Below are 25,690 nucleotides of genomic sequence, written 5' to 3'. Positions count from 1 at the left end.
GGGCCGATACGGTAAAAGCAGGTCAGACAGATAAGAAGGCCCAAGGCCGTTAAGACACTTAAAAACTAGTAAAATAACCTTAAAATCGATCCTGAAGCGCACAGGGAGCCAATGCAGCGCCGGTGTAATGTGAGCCCGCCTTCTGGTCTTCGTCAGCACACGTGCAGCTGAGTTCTGGAGCAGCTGAAGGTTTTAATCAGGTTAACGTTAGTAACCTCAACAAACACTCACAGGCCTCCTAATGGAGGAGATCCGTGAGCTGAAGGCAACATCCATCCATCCATTGTCTACCTCTTATCCTGTATTCAGGGTCGCGGGGGGGCTGGAGCCGATCCCAGCTGTCATTGGGCGAAGGCAGGGTATCCATCACAGGGCCGACATATAGAGACAAACAACCATTCATGCTCACATGCACACTACGGGCAATTTAGAGTCATCAATGAACCTATCCCCATCCTGCATGTCTTTGGACTGTGGGAGGAAGCCGGAGAACCCGGAAAGAACCCACGCTTACACGAGGAGAACATGCAAACTCCACACAGAAGGAACCCGGGCCAACCCGGGAATCGAACCCGGGACCCTCTTGCTGTGAGGCGAGAGTGTTTTTTATGTTGTTGGAAGTAAGGGTGTAGGTGAAGGTGTAGGTTAATGGAAATGGCAGACCATCTAAGAATTTTGTGTTCAAGTAAGGGGCAGACAAAAACATTTGAATAATATTCTCCTTTCTGTTCCTTTCCAATCATGAATGTTTCCAATCAAACATTCTAATGTGCATTGTCATGAAAGGAACAAATACAAAAGAAAAATAAATTAAACCTTTATACACTTTCTTGTCAACCGCACCTTGTCGAGCTACGGGAGCAGCAAAGGTGACCAGAACATCCTCTCTTTATATCGTGGCTCGTTTCGGCCTTTGTGGTGTTCAAGGGACCCAGCCGACGTACAGTGCAAAGGCCTCCGAAGGATGCGGTCGCTGAATTGTGACGCAGTTGGTCATGTTCCATCAGATCAGAAAGAGAAAAAATATACGTTTGTACCTGATCTCTGTCCAATGAGCTCGTAGGAACCTGACAGGAAACAGAAGTCTGGTTAGTTCATTTGATACAGGTGACCAGTTGACACCTGGATACAGGTAGTTCATACAGGTATGACATGGTCTGTTTGGGATAGCTCATACAGGTACATCAACAGCTGTATACAGGTAGATCATACAGGTACATCACCAGCTGTATACAGGTAGATCATACAGGTACATCAGCTGTATACAGGTAGATCATACAGGTACATCACCAGCTGTATACAGGTAGATCATACAGGTACATCAACAGCTGTATACAGGTAGATCATACAGGTACATCACCAGCTGTATACAGGTAGATCATACAGGTACATCAACAGCTGTATACAGGTAGATCATACAGGTACATCATCAGCTGTATACAGGTAGATCATACAGGCACATCAACAGCTGTATACAGGTAGATCATACAGGTACATCAACAGCTGTATACAGGTAGATCATACAGGTACATCATCAGCTGTATACAGGTAGATCATACAGGTACATCAGCTGTATACAGGTAGATCATACAGGTACATCATCAGCTGTATACAGGTAGATCATACAGGTACATCAACAGCTGTATACAGGTAGATCATACAGGTACATCAACAGCTGTATACAGCTAGCTACCAGGTGATGTCAGTTAAGTTCCAGAGGGTGCAGGGTTTAGGGCTTTAGGGGGACATTGGAACTGGGCCATAGAGACAGAGAAACCGAGACAGACAGAGAGAGAGAGACAAATAGACAGTTGTTTCTGTCTATTAGGCAACAGGAAGTCCTTTCCTCCTTAATGTTGGCACATTTGAAACCAATGAGAGTGAAAGTCAGACATGAATTCTTCACAATAAAAGCATAGATTTATCTTTAAAAAGATAGAAAAAAACATTCAAGTAAAAATACTTGAATGTAAAACTGAACTGAATAATCTGAAAACAGGAAGGTATGACATATAGTCTGTTCCTGACCGTTTGGTCAGAAACATGAACATCAGTAGCCTGCTGGAGGTCACGTTCAAGGGCTCTGGCAGCACTCCTCCTGGTCCTCCTCCACAAAGGAGAAGATATGGGTTCTGGTGCTGGGTTACTATTTTTTTTTTAATTTTCAGTACAGTTATTAATGTGTGCAATAATAGATCTGTAGAGATGTTTAATATGAGAGCAAGCCGACAAAATAATGGTTTTATTCTGAAGGTAGTCGCCGGAAGTCTCAGTGTGACTCTGTTCTCTTGACTTGTGTCCCAGCAGGGACGACGCGCCCTTCCTGGCATCACACCTGCAGCCGCAACACTTTCCAGACTCGTTTCAAACTTTCCAGGAGAGACCTTCCAGGCTCCAGACCCAGAACCATGTCGGGCATCGCGGCTACCCTGCAGCACCGCCGGGAGAAGGACCAGGGCATCGGCTCCTACAGCCAGGCGGTGAAGTACCTGAACCAGGACTACGAGGCTCTGCGTCAGCGCTGCTTTGAGTCCGGATGCCTGTTTCAGGATGAGACGTTCCCGGCGCTGGCCTCCTCCCTGGGCTTTAAGGAGCTGGGTCCGGGCTCCTACAAGATCCGGGGGGTGGCCTGGGAGAGACCCACGGTCAGTGAAATAAAAAGTTTGTTACAGAGCAACACATTGAACCACTAAAAATAACTATTTAAATGTGATCCCTTTTTTTTGGACAAACTTTGCATAAATCTAACCCAACAAGTTAGGCCTACTCCTCGTAAAGAAATCCAGACATTAAATAATTTAGTGAAGGAAGAACCAAACCTACTCATTGTAATCATACAGGAACGTTATAGAACAATACAACACGTACAAATCTCTTTATAATCTTGTTATCAGATCGATAATCGATCGTCTTGTCCGTCCTCCAAACTGCCTGTTTCCTATTGATTCTCTTCTAGTGGTGACGGATTTGGTCGCCGAATCGAAGAGGCAGCGCGCCGTTTCTAAAATGTGTCATTTTTATTTCGACATGGTGTAGGAAATAGCGAGGAGGAATTAAACTGTTTAATTTAAATTGTTTGTGAATGGACAAGTTTCAAAGCTTTCAAAGCTTCCTGTATAATAAACTGCAGCACCTGCTCAGCCTGTTCTGCTCTCGGATCAGTGAACAGCTGAAGCTGCAGGTGTGAAGAATCTGTCATAGCCACATGAGATTACAGATCAGATTATATATTATAGATCAGATTATAGATGTTATCTCTCTGCCGTCCTTTCTCCATGATTTCTCAGCCTTGTTTGATCAGAGTTGCTTTGCTAATGCCAACACCCAGCTGCACGTTGACAATGGGAGCTGTGGTTTTACTGGGTGGTTCCCGCTATGTTGAGTGTTTGGGTGGAGCTGCTTCAGAAATAACTGCAGGGAAAACAGGTATGATGATTGATTTCATATCACAGGAGTTTCCAGAAAATAGTATTAGAGTAGAATTAATAACAATACAAATAATAATATTTCCAATTAAATAAATTCATTTAAATATTTTTTGGAGTCAAATCAAGAATGAACTTTGGAACTCTTGTCCAAAATGAACACTCAAACAAGATGCATGCAGTGGATGCCGTATCCGGAGAAGGAGCACAACAGATGGAGTCAAATAAAAAAAGGGTTTCATGTCTATCTGAGGCACAAAAAGGATTTCCAAACACAGAAGAGAGACGCCGACCACTGGAGGTTGACGGTTGCTCAGAGTTCTACTTTAAAACTCTGAGACCCTTAAAGGAATACAAATCTTAAAAATGAAAGATGCACTGAAACTTGTTTGTTGAAGTGATGCGTTTCTTTCTTGAGATGAACTCTGTAAAAGTCAACATTTTAAAGCCTTTACAAACGACCAATTCATTGCTCGCAGACTTGGACCGCAAGCCTGGTCCCAGGAGTGGGTCAGGACTGTTATCTGGTCCAAGAGTGGGTCAGGTCTGTTGTCTTTCGTCTTAGGTGCGGTGAAAAACACTTCTAATGTTAGAGAAAATATCTATTGCCGCCCCCCCACTTCCAAGTCTATGTGAGATGCTTCATACATATGATGGTATAAACAGATGCCTCTTGTGTTTCCTGTCCAGGAGTTGACCTCTAACCCAGAGTTCATCGTCTCAGGAGCCTCGAGGACCGACATCTGTCAGGGAAGTCTGGGTAAGAACTAACGACATCAACACACGTCAAAAACACATTTTCAATATTTTCTTCAAAACTAGAGTGTGTGAATCTTGTTGGAGGTGTTTGTGACGCTCGCTTTAAATCCAGTGTTGTTTACATCCTGTTCTAGTTGGGGCTGTTTGAAGGCCGGGACCATATTTGAGTTTGCTCTGACAAACAGCCTCAGTGTAATAAAAGCCAGTTCATTCAGTCTGTAACCGGTCAGACTGGAAAAACTGCTTCCAGTAACTGGAGCGAGGCCTTCTCTTCAAAGGACTCTATGAGTCATTGGATAGATACAAACAGACAGACCGGGCCCAGGCAACTGAGCTGTATATTAGCTGTAAATAAAACACCTGTTACTATGAAGTTCAGCCCTGAGCACCGTCTGCAGGTATCCCCTTCAGACTGTGTTACATTAGAGCAGCCTGCACCTGTGTGCCGCCTGACAGGAGAGCTCACAGTACTCATCACATTCAGAAGAGGATGTTCACCTGAAACATGAACACCACAAGTACAATAAAAACGAATAAAGTACTCACCACTCAGTTATTTCTCTTGTCATGTGACTCACAGTAGAAGCCTCTTGAATGGAGGAGAAATATGTTTACGTCCTGGATGTTTTTTTGGAACAAAGAGAATTCAGCAGTGAGGCTGACGGGTTATGTCCCAGGCTGTGGTCGAATAGTCTTCTTTGCTTAGGAAGGTTCCTAACTGAAGAAACGACCTGGAAGTAAATAAGCGGCAGCCATGATAAGAGCTGTTGAATTCTCTAAATGTTAAGGAAAGGAGCGTTAATGCTTCCTTTCCTCCATCCTAGGAAACAATGGACCTTCCTTTACCTTCACCTTTTACCTTGATCTCAAAAAAGTGGTTAGGAAAAGGCGTTAGGACCAGATTTGACTATTTGTCTGCAACCCAACTCTCTTAAAGCTCACCTGTCTCCAGGCTTGATGCTGAGACAAGGTGTGGTCCTAACCTGAGCCTGCTTCATGGACACATTCCAAACTAAAGACCAGTTAATTAGGGACAAAAGCTGTGTCCACATAACAGACGTGTTTGTGAGTGTTAGCCCAGGCATGACAGGGCAGCGAGTGTCAACAGAATCATGCATGTGGGTGGCTGATGAGTCATGGTGATGACATCACAGGAGGGAATCACAATGTTTGCTTTAATAACAAAGGGAAACACCTGCAAGACTCCAGCCAATCAGAGAACAGAGTCCAGACAGCTCCAATTCAAGTGTCATTATTGATTGTGCAGCACAGGTATGCACGATGACATGCAGCCGTATGACATTTTCTAAGAAAAACAACAGTAGTTCATCCCTATAGTGCATTTTTAAAATGTTGCATTGTGTCCTTCAACTCAAGCACTGAAGTCAAACACCAGGCATAGTCCTCCTCCTCTGTCCCGTGGTCTGTGTACCTTTATCCAAGATGCCACCAAGGAGCCCGGTCTCTAATCTAGGTAGTGGAGTGGCTTTAGGTCCTAGCTGGGTTAGCTTAGCTTCTATCTCGGCTCTCCTCCCTCTCCTGCTGGGGCAGTCGACTCCACTTCCAGTGGCGTTTGGCCCGGCAGATCTCGTTTGGTGATCAGCTGTGGTTTGTCTCAAAGTCTGCTGCACTAAAAGTTGTAGTCCGTAACATCTTCATCTATTTACTTGTCTTTTATGTTCCTATCTATCAAAGAGTGAGTTAAAACAATGGTGATGTGACCCACTAATAAAAGTGCTTGTACTTGCTGCTTTGCCCAGAAATTGGATCTCCGTGTTTGTGGCGACATTCTGGTGCAAAATTCCAAATGAGTTTTATCTTTTTCCGTCAGTCAGCAGCGGTTGTTCTGCACGTGGAGCTACTCACGGAAGTATGCTGCGTTTCTTTGTAATCAATAATCGGTAAATTCCAACTGCTGAGTCAGGCTCCCTCTAGTCTAAAGTGTTTGGCCAGGTAGATTTTATTACTGCTGACTCACAATGGAGGATCAACAGGCAGAGAAAGAAGACCATTCAACTTCCAGTCCAAGAAAAAGAAACAAAAAACTAATGGAAGTGAAGAAGGAAAGTCATCAAGAAGCAAAGTGACCATGAACGAGGGAAAACCAGGACCACAACTTACGTCATACAGTCGACACCGTTTGGTTTCCAAAGGAACTCTAGGAGATGAGGTCACAGAGGCTTACCTGCAGTTACATCTACCGCCAAAGAGGCCGCTAGAAGCAACGTATCTCAAATCTTAAGGAGTACAACATTAGTCCAATTGCTACACTTCCTTCTCCAGTGTTGATGTGTCCATTTTGTCATATGCCATAAGTGCTCCGGTAATAAACACAAAAAGACAACAACAAATTAAGACAAAAACGTTTAATCATAAGTAGCAACTAAAAACAAGTATAAATTGAAGGACCATACCGTTCTTTTTTTTCTCTTTTTTTTAATAATTAAATTGTATTGCTTTTTCACAATCATATCACAATAACAATACAAGACAAAGACAAGGGAAAATGAGTGGGGGCTGCAGTTAAATAGATTTCAATATACATTAAAATACATCCAAATATACATTTAATATACATTAAAAGTTCTCATTATGTCCAAGGGGCCTTGCAGAGCACTAGGTCTCTCCAGTGGATTGAGAGACAAGGCAGCCTGTTCCATAGCAAGGAAGTCCATAAAGTCATTTTGCCAGAGATCTATATTGAAGCAGTTATTTTTGCATTTCTTCCAATTAATAAAGAGAGTCCTTTTTGCCACTAAGAAAGCAAGTGACAAACTCCAAATAAAACACAATTGGACAGAGTGTAATCCCAGTATTGAGTACAAAGATTAAATCATTAGCAATAGCCTGCCAGAACTGTTTAACAGCTGGACAGTTCCATAACATATGCATGTGTTTCAGGGGTCATGTAAACCCTGTGGATTATTTTTAACTGGATCATTTTATATCTGACGCATTTTGAGATGGTTGTGCTATATCTAAGTGCTGTATTCCATTGTAATTCGGAGAAAGACAGACCCATGTCACGTTCCCATTGACATGTAGTAGTTTGTTGTAAGTTTGTTCTCCAGCTCTACTCATCCCCAGCTGGATACCCTTGGACAATAATGATTTAGTGATGGAGTGGATTTGGTTATCCGTCAAAAAGTTAGTCTATCAACCCAAACTAATTATAGGTAATTTTTACTAAAGCTAAAAATCCTGAGGAGGCAGCACGGGTGCTTTCTACAGCACTCACACACATACAAACATGGCTTACAAGTTCGTGTCTTATTTTGAATGAGAAAAAAACTGTTTGTCTATTTCTGTCGAAGCAATCTGCTTCTTCCATGCCTTCTCGCTCAGGTGTTTTTTTGGGTGCTGACGAGTTGGAAGTTGTTAATGAATTTAAATATTTAGGTGTGATTATAGACTCTAAACTTTCTTTTAAAAATCATGTTAAAATGTTATCAAAAAAAATTAAATATCACCTTTGCAACTTTAAGCAAATCAGAGGATCGTTGTCAGAAGCAGCTGCTCTGATGTTTCTGCACTCTATGATTTTTTTCTCATTTAAGCTACTGTATTACTAGCTGGTCCATGACCGGCTCTACTATAGTGAAACCAATTGAGCTTCTGTATAAAAAAGCACTCAAAATCTTAGACAAAAAAACGTTTTCTTACCATCATTGTAACATTCTAGTGAAATATAATTTGCTGAGTTTTCCTAATTTTTGTAAGTTCTCCTCTGTATGCTTAATATATAAAGTACTTCATGGCCTGGCGCCATCTCCACTTAAAGAGTTTATTGCATTTAAACAAACAAGGACCACCAGATCAATTACTAATAAGGGACTGTGTGGTTCCATACAGGAAAACCTCTTTCAGTCAAAATGCCCTGTCTACGAAAGGAACTGCAATCTGGAACACACTACCCTTACCCGTAAAGGAATGCCCTACCTTGACTACTTTTAAGAGCCACCTGAAGGTATGGCTTAGAGCCAACCAAACGTGTAATCACCTTTAATGTTCTAACTGCATGCTTCTAATGTACTGATTAGCCTTTATTTGTCTTTGTATGTATGTGTGATAGAATGGGATATACTGTATTTACCCGCTGCTAAGTCTCTAATGTCTTGGTCCACTCTATACAGCAGGAGAGGGCCATCGCATTTGGATCCATCCATTTATCTATTGTCTATTACCTGCCAAGGGACTGCGGATGTAAATTAGCAGTCTTGCTAACTCCGACACATTTACATTTGTATTCACATACTGATGTTCATTAATGTGTATTGTCCCTTTCAAAAAAAAAAAAAAAAAAAAAAAAAACTGTGTTTTTAAGTTATTGAAAGTTATCATTTCCCTATTGTACATGATTTGTCCCACCTGATTTAAGTTGTGTTGTTACCACGATCTGTCTTTGATAGTTTCACCACCTGCTACAAACAAGGGATTATGCCACAGTGGACATGAAGGTAGTGAGTCACTATTTCACATGAAAACTAGAGGGGCATTAGCTCAGGGGGTAGAGTGGGTTGGCTGGTAACCGCAAGATTGCCGGTTCGATCCCCGGCTCCTCCTAGCTGAGTGCCTGGTGTCCCTCCGCAAGACACCTCACCCTAATTGCTCCTGATGAGCTGGCTGTCGCTGTTGGCTGGCTGTTTTTCCCTGCGTGGTTGACTGTGTGGTTGACTCCGCCGTCGGTGTGTGAATGTGTGTATGAATGGGTGAATGTCAGTCATGTAAAGCGCTTTGGATAAAAGCGCTATATAAATGAGGCCATTTACCATTTTAAAACTTCAACACTGGGTTCTTCAGTCTAATTTTTGAAGGATTATACCTGTGTGTTAATGTCAACTCCTTATTATATTTTGATATTAACTGTTTTCCAGCCATTCCCAACTCCCAATCTGTCTTTCTGTATTATAAGCCCAATATCGTGAGTTAAATGCAATGTAGTACTGGTAAAGATAAATATACACTTTATTGTCCTTGGCAGGAGATTTGTGGCTTGGACTCCAATGCTGTCATATAAAAAGCTACTTTACGGTAGTAACAGTACAGATACAGACCATACATACATATGAGCCACAGGCCACATATAAAGTATACACAGTATACATGAAACAGTGCGATGCACACATACACACAAACACCCGCCAATATATACAATACGCCAATACAATTGCACAGTTTTTTTGGTACTGGAGGCATTTAGCATCTTAATTGAGGTGGGCAGGAATGAATTCCTAAACGGTTCAGCCTACAAGTGGGGACTCTGACGGTAGAAGCTGGTATTCTGTGTGCAGAATATGTGTCTGGTCAGACAAGATTTTCTCAGCTTGTCTGAGCACAGACTGCTCGTAGATGGTCTGCATGGGGAGCATTCCGCACCTCCCCATCACCTTCATAGCTGATTTAATCAGGCGCCATATTTTTGATTTCAACTGGACAGAAAGGTTACCGTACCAAGAAGCCATCCCATACCTCAGAACACTCTCTAACACCGTCTGGTAAAATAAGAACATAACTCTCTGGTTGACACCAAACACCCTAGTAGATGTCAGGTAGACTATTCCACCACTAGACCGTGATTTAGTTAGTTTTTTCTGAATAATTCTGTTTTTTTTGTAGCTCCAAAGGAATCCATGAAGTATTTTATTAACTTCCTTAAACTAGCTAGATGGGAACTTTAGTGGGATAGAAGACATTAGAAAAGTCAGCCTGCAGTAGAAGATTCATAATTAATTATTTCTGATCTGCCCCAGAGTGATAACGGCAGCACAGCCCATCTCTTGGTGTCCTCACTCATAGTCTTTAGTAAATCTGGAGCATTTAACTCAACCATTTTGCCGATAGGGGCCTGGATCCTAATTCCCAGGTATTTCATTCCTTTTGATTTCCAGCTAAAGGGGGCGGTGCCTAAATGCGATTGAAAAGTTGAGTTGTTAAGGGGGGTGGCTTCACTTTTATTATAATTAATTCTATAACCAGAAAGTTTACCAAAACGTTCTATGGTCTTCAACACCTGTGAAATTGACTGGCATGGCTTTGATAATGTCAATAAAATATCATCTGCGAAAAGATTGGCTTTGTATTCATAATCACTGACTCTAATACCATACATGTCCTTTTGTGCTTGTATCGCACACACTAGCGGTTCAAGTGCCAGAATGAAAATTAGAGGGCTTACAGTACAGCCCTGGCGAGTAGAAGTTCAAAAGGCTTGGACTGCCAGTCGCCTTAAAGTACAGTGACCTAATGCAATTCATGATCATTGGGCCAAATCCATACTTGGGCAGGGTGTAAAACAGGTACTTCCATTCTACTCGGTCAAAGGCCTTCTCGGCATCCAGCGACACCGCTATCTCTGGGTGCCGAGAGGACTCCGCCGAGTACATTATCTGTAACAGCCTTCTCATATTGTTGGACGCATAGCGGCCTTTTATAAACCCAGTAACCCAAACCGTTGTTTTTTGACTACTTCTTTGCCTCCTTCATGTTACTGGTTGCCTGATGTGTGTGTAAGAACCCTCTGACATTTGAACAGAATCAACCTCATTCACATGATCAATTTGACAGCCTCCAAGTTCAGATTTTTTTTATCTTCTGGGTTGGATTTTTCCAGTGCAGCAACTTTTAAGGTAGTTGACTGACTGTTGCTGACTAAGCCCTGCCCCTTCCTGTCTGTCATCCAGGTGACTGCTGGTTGCTCGCTGCCATCGCCTCTCTTACCTTGAACGAGGAAGTTCTGGCTCGAGTTGTCCCACATGGACAGAGCTTCAGGGAAGGAGAGTATGCCGGCATCTTCCATTTCCAGGTAAAAACACACAGTACAGTACTCGTTATATTGAAGAAGCTCTTAGGGATGCAAATACTTCACATGGTACCGGCTACACATATAGTCCACAAGGTACCATGTATGCTTATAATCCACAAGGTACCGGGTATAAGGTATTCCACACTTTTTCTACAGCTTTTCTACCATTTGATTGATTATCACATTAATTTGGTTAAAAGATGAGTCATGTAAGTTTCCTTTGTTGTTACTTTCCTGTCGAACATTTCCTGTACTGTAATTGTATTGGTTGTTTCTGAGTGTAAATGTTTTAAATAGTGCCCTAATTCGTAGGAGATAATAGACTGTGTCAGGTTTTTGTTGCTACATGTTGCTGCATTCTTTACATTTGTTTATTCAGTAGGATGAGTCAGGGCCCTGCACACACACATGCACACGGCGCGCGCACACACACACACACACACATGCGTATGCATGCACGCACGCACGCGTCACACGCACACACACACGCACGCACACATGCACACACACACACATATTCTGTTGTTTTTATTTTTCTGAACCAGTCGCAGAGCTCAAAACATTCAAAATATGAACAGACAAGCTCGTCCACCTCGTCACTCAAAACAAGATGCTGTACGACAAACAGTTTGAAGACTATAAAGATGCAGAGATGAAGAACAGATTTGGTTCATTAGGTCATTCATTAGGAGCCAGGTATCTTAGTAGTCCACAAGCTACCAGCTACGTTAGTAGTCTACAAGGTACTGGTTATGTTAGTAGTCCACAAGGTTCTGGGTACGTAGTGGTCTACAAGGTGCCGGGTACGTTCGTAGTAGTGCCCCAAGTGGTCACGGACCGCTTGCTGCTGGCAAAGAAACAGAAACAGAAGATCAGAATTTGGATGAGGTATGAAAAAATGATGATCCTCATCTGTGTCTCCCTGGTCTGTAGTTCTGGCAGTTTGGTGAGTGGGTGGACGTGGTGATCGATGACCGTCTGCCGACCAAAGATGGAGAGCTGATGTTCGTCCACTCTGCTGAAGGCAGCGAGTTCTGGAGCGCCCTGCTGGAGAAGGCCTACGCCAAGTAAGACCTGAGTCTGGAACTGCTTTGGTCTGTTCAGCTCCACTCGGCATCAATACACAATCTGCTTTCTAATTAAAATGTTTCAGGAAATAGTGTGTGGTGGATGAAACAAAGACTGACTTGGACCAGTCAGTTTCTTAGACCCTTATGATGATTATAAAAAAATGTTTCATCTATAAGAATTCAGAAATAAGATAAGAAATCTTATCACGAAATGGTTTTTCATATCGGTCAATATTGATATATATCCTGATATTTTCTTAAAAGCTTAAAGGTTCATTTTCCTCCTAGATGAGATGTGAAGATATGATATAATTTGAACATCACACAAACACTGTAGAACATTATAAAACTGAATTTCACATAAATAAAATAGCTATATACAGCTCTGTTTAAAAATACTGCAGTTTGTGCATATATCAGCATCTCTACATGTATGGCCGATACTAAAATTCCAGCCCTGCAGGAAAAGTTTGGGAACTGTGTTAAAGGACACAAATAAAATGGAAAACTAAATTCTAGGTACAAAATAAAAACTACAAAAATGACTTTCAACAAACCCATTAATAGATAAACAAAAACATTCTGTATATGTCCTCAGTACAAACTCAAGCAGCTTTCACATGTAAACGAACATAAACACTGCGTCTCACGTGTTCCACGTGACAGCGCTGAATGAGACATTATGGTCTGTTGTTGTTGCCCAGCTACTACACTGGTGGATCTAGAGGAGCAGTGGTCCTGGTTTGGGTCTGGGACTGTAAAGTCCTGCATTGTGCTGCTCTAGAGGACGGCACTGCTTCAGATGGGAAACAGATTGATGACCTGACTATGTGGGAACCTGCAGTGCTACTACTCTGCTTCTTGTCAGACTTTAAATATGTAAAATATCTCCACACTAGCAAATTCCTCAGACCCTCATTCCAACAATGTCCTTAGTGTTACTTTTGTGTTTAGTTGAACCCGAGAGCAGACGCACTGATGCAATGGACAGTTTGAAGTAGAGTGGATAGGTGGTAGCGGGGGGCGGCCAAGGCAGGTGGAGGGACTGACAGGGAATGACCCGGCACAGAGAAGGCACCAGATCTGACATGGTCGGAGTCTCTGGAGGTCCAGCAGAGAAGACAACAACAAACATTAAAGAGGTCTCGCTAGAGAACCATCAGGCGAAGAGTGTATTTTATTTATACATCTTTTATTTATGACATCACTCCCCTGATTTGCACGCATGACACCTATGGCAAGCCGTTTTAACATTTAATCGAACCACACTCCTATCTGTAATTATATTTTAGATATCCATAATAGCATTTCTCCTAGTCTAAATGTAATTTTGACTAGTGTGTGTGTGTGCGTGTGTGCCTGTGTGTGTGCGTGCGTGTGTGTGTGTGTGTGTGTGTGTGTGTGTGTGTGTGTGTGTGTGTGTGTGTGTGTGTGTGTGTGTGTGTGTGTGTGTGTGTGTGTGTGTGTGTGTGTGTGTGTGTGTGTGTCAGGGAGGTAGATCATAGTCTGCGGCTGCTGCCCCAGTCCAGTGTGTGTGGGCGCGCATTATCATTAAGATATGATGGTGCCTGACCATTAAGAGCATTGTCGGTTCCAAATCTCCCTCACTGCTGAATGACTGTGTCTATTTTCGTTTTGAGCATTTTCCCAATGAATATATATTAAAAAAAGCATTGGCCTCAGTGCAGAATGAATGTTCCCATTTGACGGATGAAAAAAACGCATGCGGAAAAAAAAATGGACTCGTGTGCAAAGGCCTTTAGTTTAGCGTCTCAGGTTTTACTGATGTGCAATGTTGCTGCAGGTTAAATGGCTGTTACGAGGCTCTTTCTGGAGGATCTACAACTGAGGGTTTCGAGGATTTCACCGGAGGAATCGCTGAGGTCCATGAGCTGAGTCGACCTGATCCTCATCTGTTCCACATCATCCAGAAAGCTCAGAACCGCGGGTCACTGATGGGCTGCTCTATAGATGTAAGTTCTGAGAACACAGAGGGGACATGGGTACCACAGGGGTACAACATGGGTACCACAGGGGTACAACATGGGAACCACAGGGGTACAACACTTGTTATTAAATCTCTGTTTCGCACATAATTTTATATATGTGTTTGTGGAAAATCTGTTCATATTAAACTGCTGGTTTATAAAATTTTGAATATTTTTGGGGTGAAACCCAGTAAAACATTCTCATCGCTATATAGGTTCAACATTTTTATTTAAGTTCAATAGATTTTTTTTTTTAAGTACATTTTTGTTTCAGATCACAAGCTCATCCGACTCTGAGGCAGTCACCCGTCAGAAGCTGGTGAAAGGCCACGCCTACTCTGTGACAGGTGCAGCTGAGGTGAGAGCTTCCCACCCATAGAGCCCGCCCATACATTCATCTGTCTGTCTGAAATATGACTTAATATAAATGTGAATGTCTCACAACATTAAACTATTTCCCATGAGGCAGTAGGAGATGCTTACTGGAGTTTTTGAGAACTAAAAGTTATCCATGTTAAAATGCAGCAGATCCTTGTTTCTCTCAGAACCTGAAGAAGGGCAGGGCTTCAGCTCTATAGTGGTGCATTTGAGATGATCATCCTTTCAGGTGTAACTCTGTGATCTGCTATACATGTGATCGGCTACAGGTGGAGTATCGTGGCAACACAGAGAAGTTGATCCGGATCAGAAACCCCTGGGGTCAGGTGGAGTGGACTGGGTCCTGGAGTGATAAGTAAGTAGGTGTTAAAGACAGAGATTGAGGGAGAGGTAAGGCAGGAGGTCAATTGGAGTGAAACTCTCCACTCTTCTCTTGTTTATAAACATTAACAAGAGAAGTCAGTGAAGCATGAGAAACATGTTGACATCATCTAGTGTGACTTCAGCTTCCAGAAGATCATTATCATTAACTCTGAAGCCCGTCCAGAATACAGAAAACAGAATCATCCTGTTTTTAAATCTTCTATAATACCGTTTGTGCAGTACTACTAGTTTCAGGGTGTTTCCCAGCAGCAGCGGAGCAAACTGGTGACACCTGCTTCGATATGTTTGCTGGGATGAAACTGATTGAGTTACCTAGAGCTCCTCTCAATTAATTTTGTCTCCAGTCTGCTGCCCTCTACTGGTTAGTGTGGTCTGTGGTGTAGTGAGCCACCGGAATGCTACCACAGCCCACTTGTCAGTTCATTCATGTGTCCACAGTTAACACCCACAATCTCCCAATAATCCAATCACAAACAACCCTGCATAGTGTGAACGCAACTGCGAAGTCTACTTATACTAGGGTGGTGCACCACCGGGAGGGTAGTCAGTCAGAGGAGAAGAGAAAACGTTAGACCAGTGGTATCAATGAAGGAAAGGAAGCTGTTCAGGACCTGACATATTGCGACATATTGTGTCTGAAGCTGGAGTTCACATTGATCCAGACAAAACTAAGGCTGTGCGCTAGGGTTGGGCGGTATGAGCAAAATCTTATATCACGGTATGAATAATTTCATATCACGGTAACGGTATATATCACGGTATGTTTTTTCCCCCTGTAAATTCAATTAATGGCTTAAAAATAACCATACTGTCGCATTTGATCATTTTCCTCTTTTATTTTAATTTTCTCACAGCAGCATAACATTATTTTAAAGAAAATATAATAATATAATAAATAATAAACCACAAAGAATGTGCAAATGTCTGGTAAACATTTGAACTCCAGCTTTAACTTAAGCTATAGTGTGTGTGCAAATGTAAACACAGAGCTCCATCTTAATAAGAAATAAAAATAACAAATGAGAAAAAGTATGCGTCGTGATGGCCTCCGTTATCTCCCTCCATCGATGCGATGTGCCTTTGGCGAAAGACTCATAATACTGCTTCGCATGTTTTAACTTTAAGTGGTGGAAGAGGTTACCGGTGTTTCCACCTGCAGCAGCAACAGTCACGCGACACTCTTTGCAGAGTATCGCTTTTTGTTCGTTGTCGGATTTTCTAAATCCGAAAAAGTTCCACTCAACAGACGTAGCGCCCTTTTTCGGAACGAGTTCCTCCTCTTCGTCATGGGTGGGTCATGCTGCCTCCGTTTCCACGTGACGTTCACTCTCCGCCTCCGCCATGATTGTTATTACTCAGGTAAAGCTGTTTCTTCTTCATCGTGCTCATGCAACCACGCAAGCAACATCTGCGCTTTCTCCGGTATAAACGGTATTGCAAAATCTCTACCGGTAGACACTTTTATACCGTCACACGGTATAATACCGTCATACCGCCCAACCCTACTGTGTGCCATTTCCCAGTTCCCACCAACCTGAAAGCCTTACAGAGCTCCCTGGGCATGGCAGGATGGTATCATCTCTTTGTCCCTAACTTCTCACAGATTGCTAAGCCACTCCATTCCTTAAAGAGAAAAGGGGCAAGGTTCTTCTGGTCCCCTGCATGCCAAGCTGCTTTTGATAAAGAACATCTGGTAACCAGATCTTGTAATGGAAAAAGTCCTCACGTTTGCCAGCCTGAATCAGGCTGAGAGGAATTATGCTGCCACTGAGTTGGAATGGTTGGCTGTGGTGTGGGCATTGGAAAAGTAGAGGGTCTATCTGGAAGGTCGTCCTTTCACCGTGGTAACAGATCATGCCCCTATTCTGTGAGTGTTTTAGACCACCAAACCCAACATTCGGCTCATAAGGTGGGTAAAGTACAACACTGTATCAGATGCCCTGTCCCGAGCTCAAACAGGAGATCAAACCTCCATACTTGTGTGTGCTACCATCATATCAGCCTCACCTGGACCATCAAAGGAGCTTCCTATCTCCATTGAGGCCATGTGGAAGGCACAACAGGAATACACTGAATGTCAGGCCTTGTATCAAAAGATTGTGGAAAATGGCAAGGTACTATCAACTCAAATACCAACATCAGCATAATGGAGGATCTCATCTGTCATGTTGGCACACTCCCCTACAAGACCATGTACCAACTTTACATACCTGCCAGCCTCAGGAAGCACATTCTCTAGTATTTCTAGTATTACCAAGACCCCTTCTCTTGTCATCTTGGAAGGCATAAAACCTGATCACACCCGAGTTAATAGTTAAGGTTAGGCATTGACCTCCTAAAGGTAAGGTTAGACATTGACCTCTTAAAGCTAAGGTGAGACATTGACCTCTTAAAGGAAAGGTTATACATTGACCTCTAATAGTTAAGGTTAGACATTGACCTCTAATAGTTAAGGTTAGACATTAACCTCTAATAGTTAGGTTCAGACATTGACCTCTAATAGTTAGGTTTAGACATTGACCTCTTATAGTTAAGGTTAGACATTAACCTCTAATAGTTAGGTTCAGACATTGACCTCTAATAGTTAGGTTTAGACATTGACCTCTTATAGTTAAGGTTAGACATTAACCTCTAATAGTTAAGGTTAGACATTGACCTCTAATAGTTAAGGTTAGACATTGACCTCTAATAGTTAAGGTTAGACATTAACCTCTAATAGTTAGGTTCAGACATTGACCTCTAATAGTTAGGTTTAGACATCGACCTCTTATAGTTAAGGTTAGACATTAACCTCTAATAGTTAAGGTAAGACATTAACCTCTAATAGTTAAGGTTAGACATTGACCTCTAATAGTTAAGGTTAGACATTGACCTCTAATAGTTAGGTTCAGACATTGACCTCTAATAGTTAGGTTTAGACATTGACCTCTTATAGTTAAGGTTAGACATTGACCTCTAATAGTTAAGGTTAGACATTAACCTCTAATAGTTAGGTTTAGACATTGACCTCTAATAGTTAGGTTTAGACATTGACCTCTTATAGTTAAGGTTAGACATTAACCTCTAATAGTTAAGGTTAGACATTAACCTCTAATAGTTAAGGTTAGACATTGACCTCTAATAGTTAAGGTTAGACATTGACCTCTAATAGTTAAGGTTAGACATTAACCTCTAATAGTTAAGGTTAGACATTAACCTCTAATAGTTAGGTTCAGACATTGACCTCTAATAGTTAGGTTTAGACATTGACCTCTTATAGTTAAGGTTAGACATTAACCTCTAATAGTTAAGGTTAGACATTGACCTCTAATAGTTAAGGTTAGACATTAACCTCTAATAGTTAAGGTTAGACATTGACCTCTAATAGTTAGGTTCAGACATTGACCTCTAATAGTTAGGTTTAGACATTGACCTCTTATAGTTAAGGTTAGACATTAACCTCTAATAGTTAAGGTTAGACATTGACCTCTAATAGTTAAGGACTACAGGGACTTAGGGGTGTCACAGTAAATATCAATGTTTTTCATGTTAAATAAAAATGATATTGACAAATTTGACCCACTCTCATACTGAAGTGTTTCCTGCTCTGACAGCTCGGCACAGTGGCATCAGATCAGCGACGAGGACAGAGAGCGTCTGAGTCATCGCTCAGAGGATGGAGAGTTCTGGTAAAACTTGGCTATTTTTTTTTTATCTCCAGCCTACCTAAACGTCATCAAGTCAGGGTGAAGGTAACATCTTCTCTGTCTTTCAGGATGTCTTTCACAGACTTCCTGCGACATTACTCCCGGCTGGAAATCTGCAACCTGACGCCCGACGCCCTCAGCGACAACTCCATCTCTAAGTGGGCCCTGTCCACGTTCGATGGCAGCTGGAGGAGAGGATCCACTGCTGGAGGCTGCAGGAACTTTCCCAGTGAGTGATCCTGTCAGACAGGGAGTAGGTTAGCACTGCAGCTGTGACAACCATAAATGGCCTCATTAATATAGCGCTTTTCTCCAAAGCGCTTTACAGGAATGACTGACATTCACCCATCCACGCACACATTCACACACCGACGGCGGAGTCAACCACGCAGGGCGACTGCCAGCTCGTCGGGAGCAATTAGGGTGAGGTGTCTTGCTCAGGGACACCAGGCACTCAGCTAGGAGGAGCCCCCCCCCCCCCCCCCCCCCAATCACACACATTGTTGGTTGGACCAGAGGGGCCGCCCTCTAACTGGATTTATGGCTGAGTAAGTAACTGATCAAGTTACACCATTGGTCAGTTGAGTGACGTATACCAACGACATCACCATGGGGCGTTGCTTATGAAGGCCAAACTCCGTCCCACACTCAGATGCTGAGAAACTTGTCCACGCCTTTATCTCCTCAAGACTGGACTACTGCAATGCTCTCCTCATCGGGATTCTTTACAAGAGCCTTCAAAAACTACAATATGCATGCCTGCAGACAAACATTGTCTACAATCTAACTTCCCCCCTAATAGCAAAGGTCTAAGTGAAGCATCTCGGCCTTCAAGAACATGATTAATTGGCTTGTTGGACACGTTGTTGTTGGAGATAGCTGGAGTATACTGTGGTAACGGTCTTGGTTAGCTTAGCATTTTTACTAGCATTAGCTAGCATTAACACTCAGCCACTTGCTGCACCTGAAACTCCTCACCAACATGATATTTAGTCACCACAACACTGTGACATTTAGTAGTATGTGTGATACCATAGGAAACCAGCCATCCATCATCTACCGCTTATCCTGTATCCTCGGGGAGCTGATCCCAGCTGTCATTGGGCGACGGCAGGGTAAACCTGGACAGGTAACCAGTCTATCACAGGGCCAACATGTAGAGACAGACAACCATTCATACTCACATTCACACCTACGGGACATTTAGAGTCATCAATGAACCTATCCCCATCCTGCATGTCTTTGGACTGTGGGAGGAAGCCGGAGAACCCGGAGAGAACCCACACTCACGTGGTGCTGCTAACGCTACAATAGCAAAGATGGAGATGGAAGGAGATCACGTGATTGATCCGCATCCCCCCCAACAGTGTTGCCCTGGTGACGGACTAACAGGCTGCAGGTTGTAGAGACGGTGTGAGTCGAGAGATGGATGGATTTTTTTAAGTGTGGTGTTGATGTTGAGAAGTTTTTTTCAAACTGCAGACACGTTCTGGACAAACCCTCAGTTTGTGATCAAGCTTGATGAAGAGGACGACGACCCAGATGATGGAGAGGCCGGCTGCAGCCTCGTGGTCGGTCTGATTCAGAAGAATCGCAGACGCAGGAGGAAGATGGGAGAAGATATGAACACAATTGGATTCGCCATCTACGAGGTGAGAAAATGGCTTGTGTGTTTGGTTCTTCTTTGGTACAACACACAGACCGAAGATACCAGGGATTCATTAGCAAACATGAGGGCAGGCTTGGAGGGAGACGCAAGGGGACAGGGCAGACTCACCAGACTAATGATATACAGAATAAGGGAGGGAAAACTAAAAACAAGAGGAAGTAAAGCTAAAACAGGACACAACTGGAAATCAACAAGACAAAACACAAGAGCCAGACGTGCAAATGACATCCTTGGTGGAGGTAATGAGTGTCAGTCGGTTTGTTAACTCTTCTTTTTTCTTGTGTTCCAGGTCCCTGAAGAGGTACGGAGATGATGATCTCACTTTCTGCTGCTCGGTGTTGTTGCTCTGCATTTAATTTCATTAGCTGCAACACATTCAGTCTGACGTCTCACCTGGTGTCTCTCTGTCAGAACTACGGTCAGAGGAACCTCCACCTGAACAGAAACTTCTTCCTGCGCCACGCCTCCGCCGCTCGCTCCGAAACCTTCATCAACCTGCGAGAAGTCTGCAGCCGCTTCTGTCTCCCGCCGGGAGAGTATCTGATTATACCATCCACCTTCGAAGCGCAGCAGAATGGAGACTTCTGTGTCCGAGTCTTCTCTGAGAAACAGGCAGACTTCCAGTAAGTTTAAGTCAAACATCCAGGTTCTGGCTTACGGATGTGAGAGTTGAAATAATTGTGTAAAAACTGCAGGTGTGAACAGGTTCAGGTTTAACTGCAGGTGTGAAATAGGTTCAGGTGTGAACAGCTGTGACACTTATGATATATCATATCATGTTTTCTGACTGATTATAATAATATGAATGACTTGATAGACGAGCGTGCTGTTCCAATTTAAAGCTGCTTGTGTTTGCTGCTGCAGGGAGCTGGACGACCCCGTCGCCTCCAGAGTGGAGCAGGTGAGACCCAAATGAGAGCTTTGACTGGTTGGAGAAGTAACAGACTGTTAACCAACTCTTTCATAGAGACGTGTGGATTAATTCCAACATCACATGTGTGGTGTGAGCAGGACTAGTGTTGGTAATGTTGGGACACTTTAGTAGCTTGAGTGTTGCTGATCCAGAGTTTTTGCTAACTTCAGGGCTTACTCTCTTCACTTTCATTACCAGCTGGGTGACAACAAGACAGGTTTGTGTCTAGTTGTAGCATTTATTCACCCACAAATAACTGAACACACACTGACCTGCTACATTCACAGCTGTGACGCCGTCACACACATACTCCCTCTCTATCCTTCTCTCTCTCCTAATATCACAACACATTGAGCAGGACGAGAATATGCTCATGAGTTTCAGAATCAATACATTTTCAAAGTCCCATCATGAGCAGGAGCAAGCGTTACAGAGCCACCTAGTGGAGAACAACTGTCTCAACATACTTTTAGGCAGAAATGCTGAGCAGACCAGGATCTTGGGTTTCATCTGCATTTGGTGTTGGTAGTAGCATTAGCAGTAGTAGTATTAAGAGAAGTAGTGGTATTATTAACAGCTGTAGTATTAACAGTAGTAGTATAGTAGTTGTAGTAGTATTAACAATAGTAGTAGTAGTAGTAGTAGTCGTAGTAGTAGTTGCATTAACAGTAGTAGTAGTATTTACAGTAGTCCATGGTGGCAGGCACAGCCACCCTGAGATGGATCCATCTCCAACATGTCCTTGTAGACCAGAAAGCAGTCAATGATGAGCAGCATCACAGCAGCAGGTGGCGCTACAACACGCTGCTTCATCATCAGAGCAGTGAGCAGTCTGCATCCGTCAGGACCTAAGCAGACTCTTCTGGACCAGAAAGCACGTCCAGACCCCCGGGAGTCATCCTGGGAGGAGTCCAGTTAGTAACAGTAGAGATGCAGATTTTAGTTAATATCTTTAATCAATAGTCAGCCCCCTTAAAAATGCTAGCAGTAAGAGTCAAACCAGACCACAGTGTCAGTGAAGTCAGGATCAGGTTCCACAACCGTCCAGGGAGACCTGCTAGACCAGAAAGCACAGGGGAACGAACACACACACACACACACACACACACACACACACACACACACACACACACACACACACACAGTCTAACGGTTGACTTATTGTTTCAGATTGAGATCGATGAAGATGATGTGGACGATCGGTTCAGAGGTCTGTTTGGACAGCTGGCAGGAGGGGTGAGCTGCTCAAATAACACATTTGATATATTACGTGTGTGTATGTACAGTATATACATATAGAGTGCCGTGAAAAATGATGAGCCCCCTTCCAGATTTCCTCTTATTTTGCAAATTTTTCACACTCAAATATTTCAGATCATCAAACAAATTTTAATATAAGACGAAGACAACGAGAGTAAAGAAAACATACCAACCCTACCGGCCCTATGTGAAACAGTAATTAACCCTTTGGTTACTCAATCAACCAAAAGACCAAATTTAAAGGTCTCATATTATGAAAACCACGTTTTCTCTACCTATAAACTGGTCCTCCCTGAGCCTGTCAACTAGACACACAGATTGCTCTGTTGTTGGTTGTACAAATCAACATAAGTGCTTATATTCGGTCCCAGCTACAGAAGAACAGGAGAGACAGTGGTTGCGTTTCATTTTTAATGACAATGTGCCGGGTACGGTCCGTGTTAGCTTGAATGTGTGTGCTAACCACTTCACATCGGACTGCTTCAGTAATGAGGGTCAGTACAAAGCTGGCTTTGCCTCGACACTGACCCTCGTTAAAGGATCTGTCCCAACCATACGGGACCAGCACCTGAGACACATAGGCGAGCCATAGCGATACATCCACGTAAACATTGGTGCATGCTACCGCTAACGTAAGCGGCATCGTCTCCATCACTCTCCAAGTAGGCGATGACAGACGGAGCTCATTAGCATTTAAAGGTACAGACACAGAAAGAGGCTAATCTAAGGAGAGCTCAGCAGAGCTCATTTGAGCAACTTTTAGACAGCTGAAATTAAGGACCATGGATGGGTTTGGGGCAATGCATATCGAAAACAGTGTTGTTGGACCTCTGACAGCTTTGTGAAATTGATGAAAAACAGTATAATATAGGACCTTTAATTGATAATTGGGGTCAATTTCACAAGACACACCCAGGAATTGTTCCTGCCAGTCCTGGTCAATCTGAACAACACTGTATATATATATATATATATATATATATATATATATATAAAATCTGATGTTAAACTATAAAGTGTCTCTTTGCTGCAGGACTGTGAGATCTCGACCTTTGAGCTGCAGAAGATCCTCAACAGAGTGGTGACGAAACGTGAGAAACAAGTCTTTTACCTTCAAAGTTATCTGCAGGTGTGAAAAAGTTCAGGGTTATCTGCAGGTGTGAACAGTGTTCACCTCTTTCAGGTTCCGACATCAAGACGGACGGCTTCAGCCTTACAACGTGTCGTAACATGGTTAACATGCTGGACGTATCCTTCCACCACCGAACAGCAACATGTTCCTCTTACATTTAATCATTTAAATAAGAAATCATTCTGACATGTTTCAGCTCAAATGATTCACTGAAAAAATTAATGATGGGTAAACTAATAAAAAGCAGGTATGAACATCAGCATCACTTCCTGAACCGACGCTGCAGAAAGACGGCAGCGGTAAACTTGGTCTGTTGGAGTTTAAAGTGCTGTGGACCAAAATCGAGAACTACCTGGTGAGTCTCAGATCCAGATCCACGTGACATTTGAAAGAACGCTGTGCAGGTTCAATCAATAATAAATAGGTAATAATCCTAATATTCAGCTATCAGATCTACAGCGTCCCGCTGGTCTGAGTTCGTCCTGGGGCCACACCTTCTTCTTTTATATATGCGGAAGACAGAGCAGGCGCTTCCTGGAATCTCATTGGCTCACCACCTTCAACTGTGGCGTTAGAAGTGTCACAATGACTCTGGCTGACTGGCAGGATACTATGGCTGATGGAAGCTCACGGCAGATTTGCTTGCAGGAGGAAAATATGGATTTTAATGTAAAAGTATAAAGCAATGCATCAGTATGCATCGTTAAAAAGGTGATCAACATGACGTTGATGTGATCAGCTCCCATCTAGTCCTCCACAGAGTCCTCTATATAGTCCTCTACACAGTCCTCTATATAGTCCTCCACACAGTCCTCTACACAGTCTTCTATCTAGTCCCCTTGTATGCCTCAGTGTTCCTCGTGGTTCTGCCTCTGTCCGGGTGAGAGGAGAAAGGGGGTCCAACAGTTACTTCAGGTGGTCTAACAGAGTTTCTGCTGTCGTCTGTGTCTCAGACTATTTACCGTCAGAAGGACGTGGACAACTCGGGGACGATGAGCTCCGCTGAGATGAGGATGGCTGTGGAGGAAGCTGGTACAACATATTTCACAATAAAACAAGACTTCTGTCTGCTGCTCTTTTATGCTTTCAGTTGAATGTGTGTTCAGTCTGTACAACTTCACATAAACGTAATATTACTATATAATACTATCATTATATGATGGATACATGTCAGGACGGACAATCAATGATACTCATGTATTATTAAAGCAGTATTTGAACACAGTTTGTATGTTAACTCAAACCTTTGAGTGGTGTACTCACCTCTGTGACCTTTGACCCCCAGCGTCCTCTGCTGTGTGTGTGTTTCAGGTTTCAGTCTCAACAACTCGCTCCATCAGGTCCTGGTGGCTCGTTACAGTGACCCAGATCTCACCATCGACTTCGACAACTTTGTGGGCTGTTTGGTTCGTCTGGAGAACATGTTCAGTGAGTCCTCAGTCCTCACGCCGACTTATTGGTGGCTGTGATGATGACGACGATAACGATGACTGTTTCCTGTTTCCACAGACATGTTCAACACGCTGGACAAAGACGACTCAGGGACTGTTGAGCTCAACATGATGGAGGTATGAAGCTTAACACATGATGAATAGAGAACTATGGAGACGAGGGCCCTGGAGGCTGTAGGCTAACACAGAAGTCTGAACTGAATAGGAATATTATAAAGTTACAGTTCAGATGAGAGATGATCAACATGAATCTCATGTGGTTCTCCTGCAGTGGCTCAACGCCTCTCTGCTTTGAGGATCCAAGACCACCCTGATCCTGGTCCTGGTGCTGGAGACTGAGTGGAGCTGAAAACGTGCACATGTCCATGTGGTGAACATGGTTTGGTCTATATATTCTCTAGTAAACTTGAGGGAGAGGGATGTTGGTGAGAGGAACTGTCTACATCTGTGCTTTATTACATTCTAGACTGTGGCTAAAAAGACATAAGTGTTTATTCATGTTCCGTAGAGCTCCTCCTATGAAGACACTAAAGCTGTTGTTATATTTTTTGTTATCTGTTTAAACGGTAGCTTAATTAACACATACAACTACATTAAAGGCTGTTATAAACACATGATGAATGAGTGCTTCTGTGCTTCTGATTGGTCCAGCAGTTACTGTAAATCATCACCGAGTCATTTCGTGTTTTATTTTACTTTGTTTATTTGCCTGAATAAATCATCTTCAGCCCTTTTAATAGAAGTGTTATTAACGCTTTACTCATGACAAGGAA

The 25,690-nt window shown here is 42.9% G+C and overlaps 1 protein-coding gene across 2 annotated transcripts; it reads left to right on the top strand.

Moving 5' to 3' along the window:
• Positions 1-2,335: 2,335 nt before the first annotated feature.
• On the top strand, positions 2,336-25,534 carry capn2l (calpain 2, (m/II) large subunit, like). 2 transcript variants are annotated; one of them, XM_084006672.1, is made up of 21 exons: positions 2,337-2,645; positions 4,116-4,185; positions 10,865-10,986; positions 11,920-12,053; positions 13,861-14,029; positions 14,319-14,402; positions 14,692-14,777; positions 18,400-18,474; positions 18,561-18,721; positions 19,975-20,144; positions 20,451-20,462; positions 20,573-20,784; positions 21,026-21,062; positions 22,245-22,310; positions 23,368-23,425; positions 23,518-23,582; positions 23,753-23,821; positions 24,420-24,498; positions 24,778-24,894; positions 24,976-25,034; positions 25,189-25,534. In XM_084006672.1, the coding sequence occupies exons 1-21, from the start codon at positions 2,409-2,411 to the stop codon at positions 25,210-25,212; spliced, it is 2,106 nt and encodes a 701-aa protein (XP_083862798.1). In that variant the 5' UTR covers positions 2,337-2,408; the 3' UTR covers positions 25,213-25,534. The 2 variants fall into 2 exon arrangements, with proteins under 2 accessions (XP_083862799.1, XP_083862798.1); XM_084006673.1 differs by lacking the exon at positions 20,451-20,462 and having other exon boundaries at positions 2,336-2,645; positions 19,975-20,168; positions 20,585-20,784.
• Positions 25,535-25,690: the final 156 nt, after the last annotated feature.

The sequence above is a fragment of the Eutrigla gurnardus genome (assembly GCF_963514095.1).
Source record: "Eutrigla gurnardus genome assembly, chromosome: 3".
Taxonomy (NCBI): domain Eukaryota; kingdom Metazoa; phylum Chordata; class Actinopteri; order Perciformes; family Triglidae; genus Eutrigla; species Eutrigla gurnardus.
Note: the sequence above shows the minus strand (reverse complement) of the source record. Positions and strands in the feature narration are given on the sequence as shown.

Excerpts from the sequence above, each read along its gene's own strand:
- capn2l (XM_084006673.1), top strand. The coding sequence starts at position 2,409 with ATGTCGGGCATCGCGGCTACCCTGCAGCACCGCCGGGAGAAGGACCAG. Across the intron at positions 14,778-18,399 it reads ACTGGGTCCTGGAGTGATAA|CTCGGCACAGTGGCATCAGA; the intron begins GTAAGTAGGTGT and ends CTGCTCTGACAG. Across the intron at positions 22,311-23,367 it reads TTGGACAGCTGGCAGGAGGG|GACTGTGAGATCTCGACCTT; the intron begins GTGAGCTGCTCA and ends TCTTTGCTGCAG.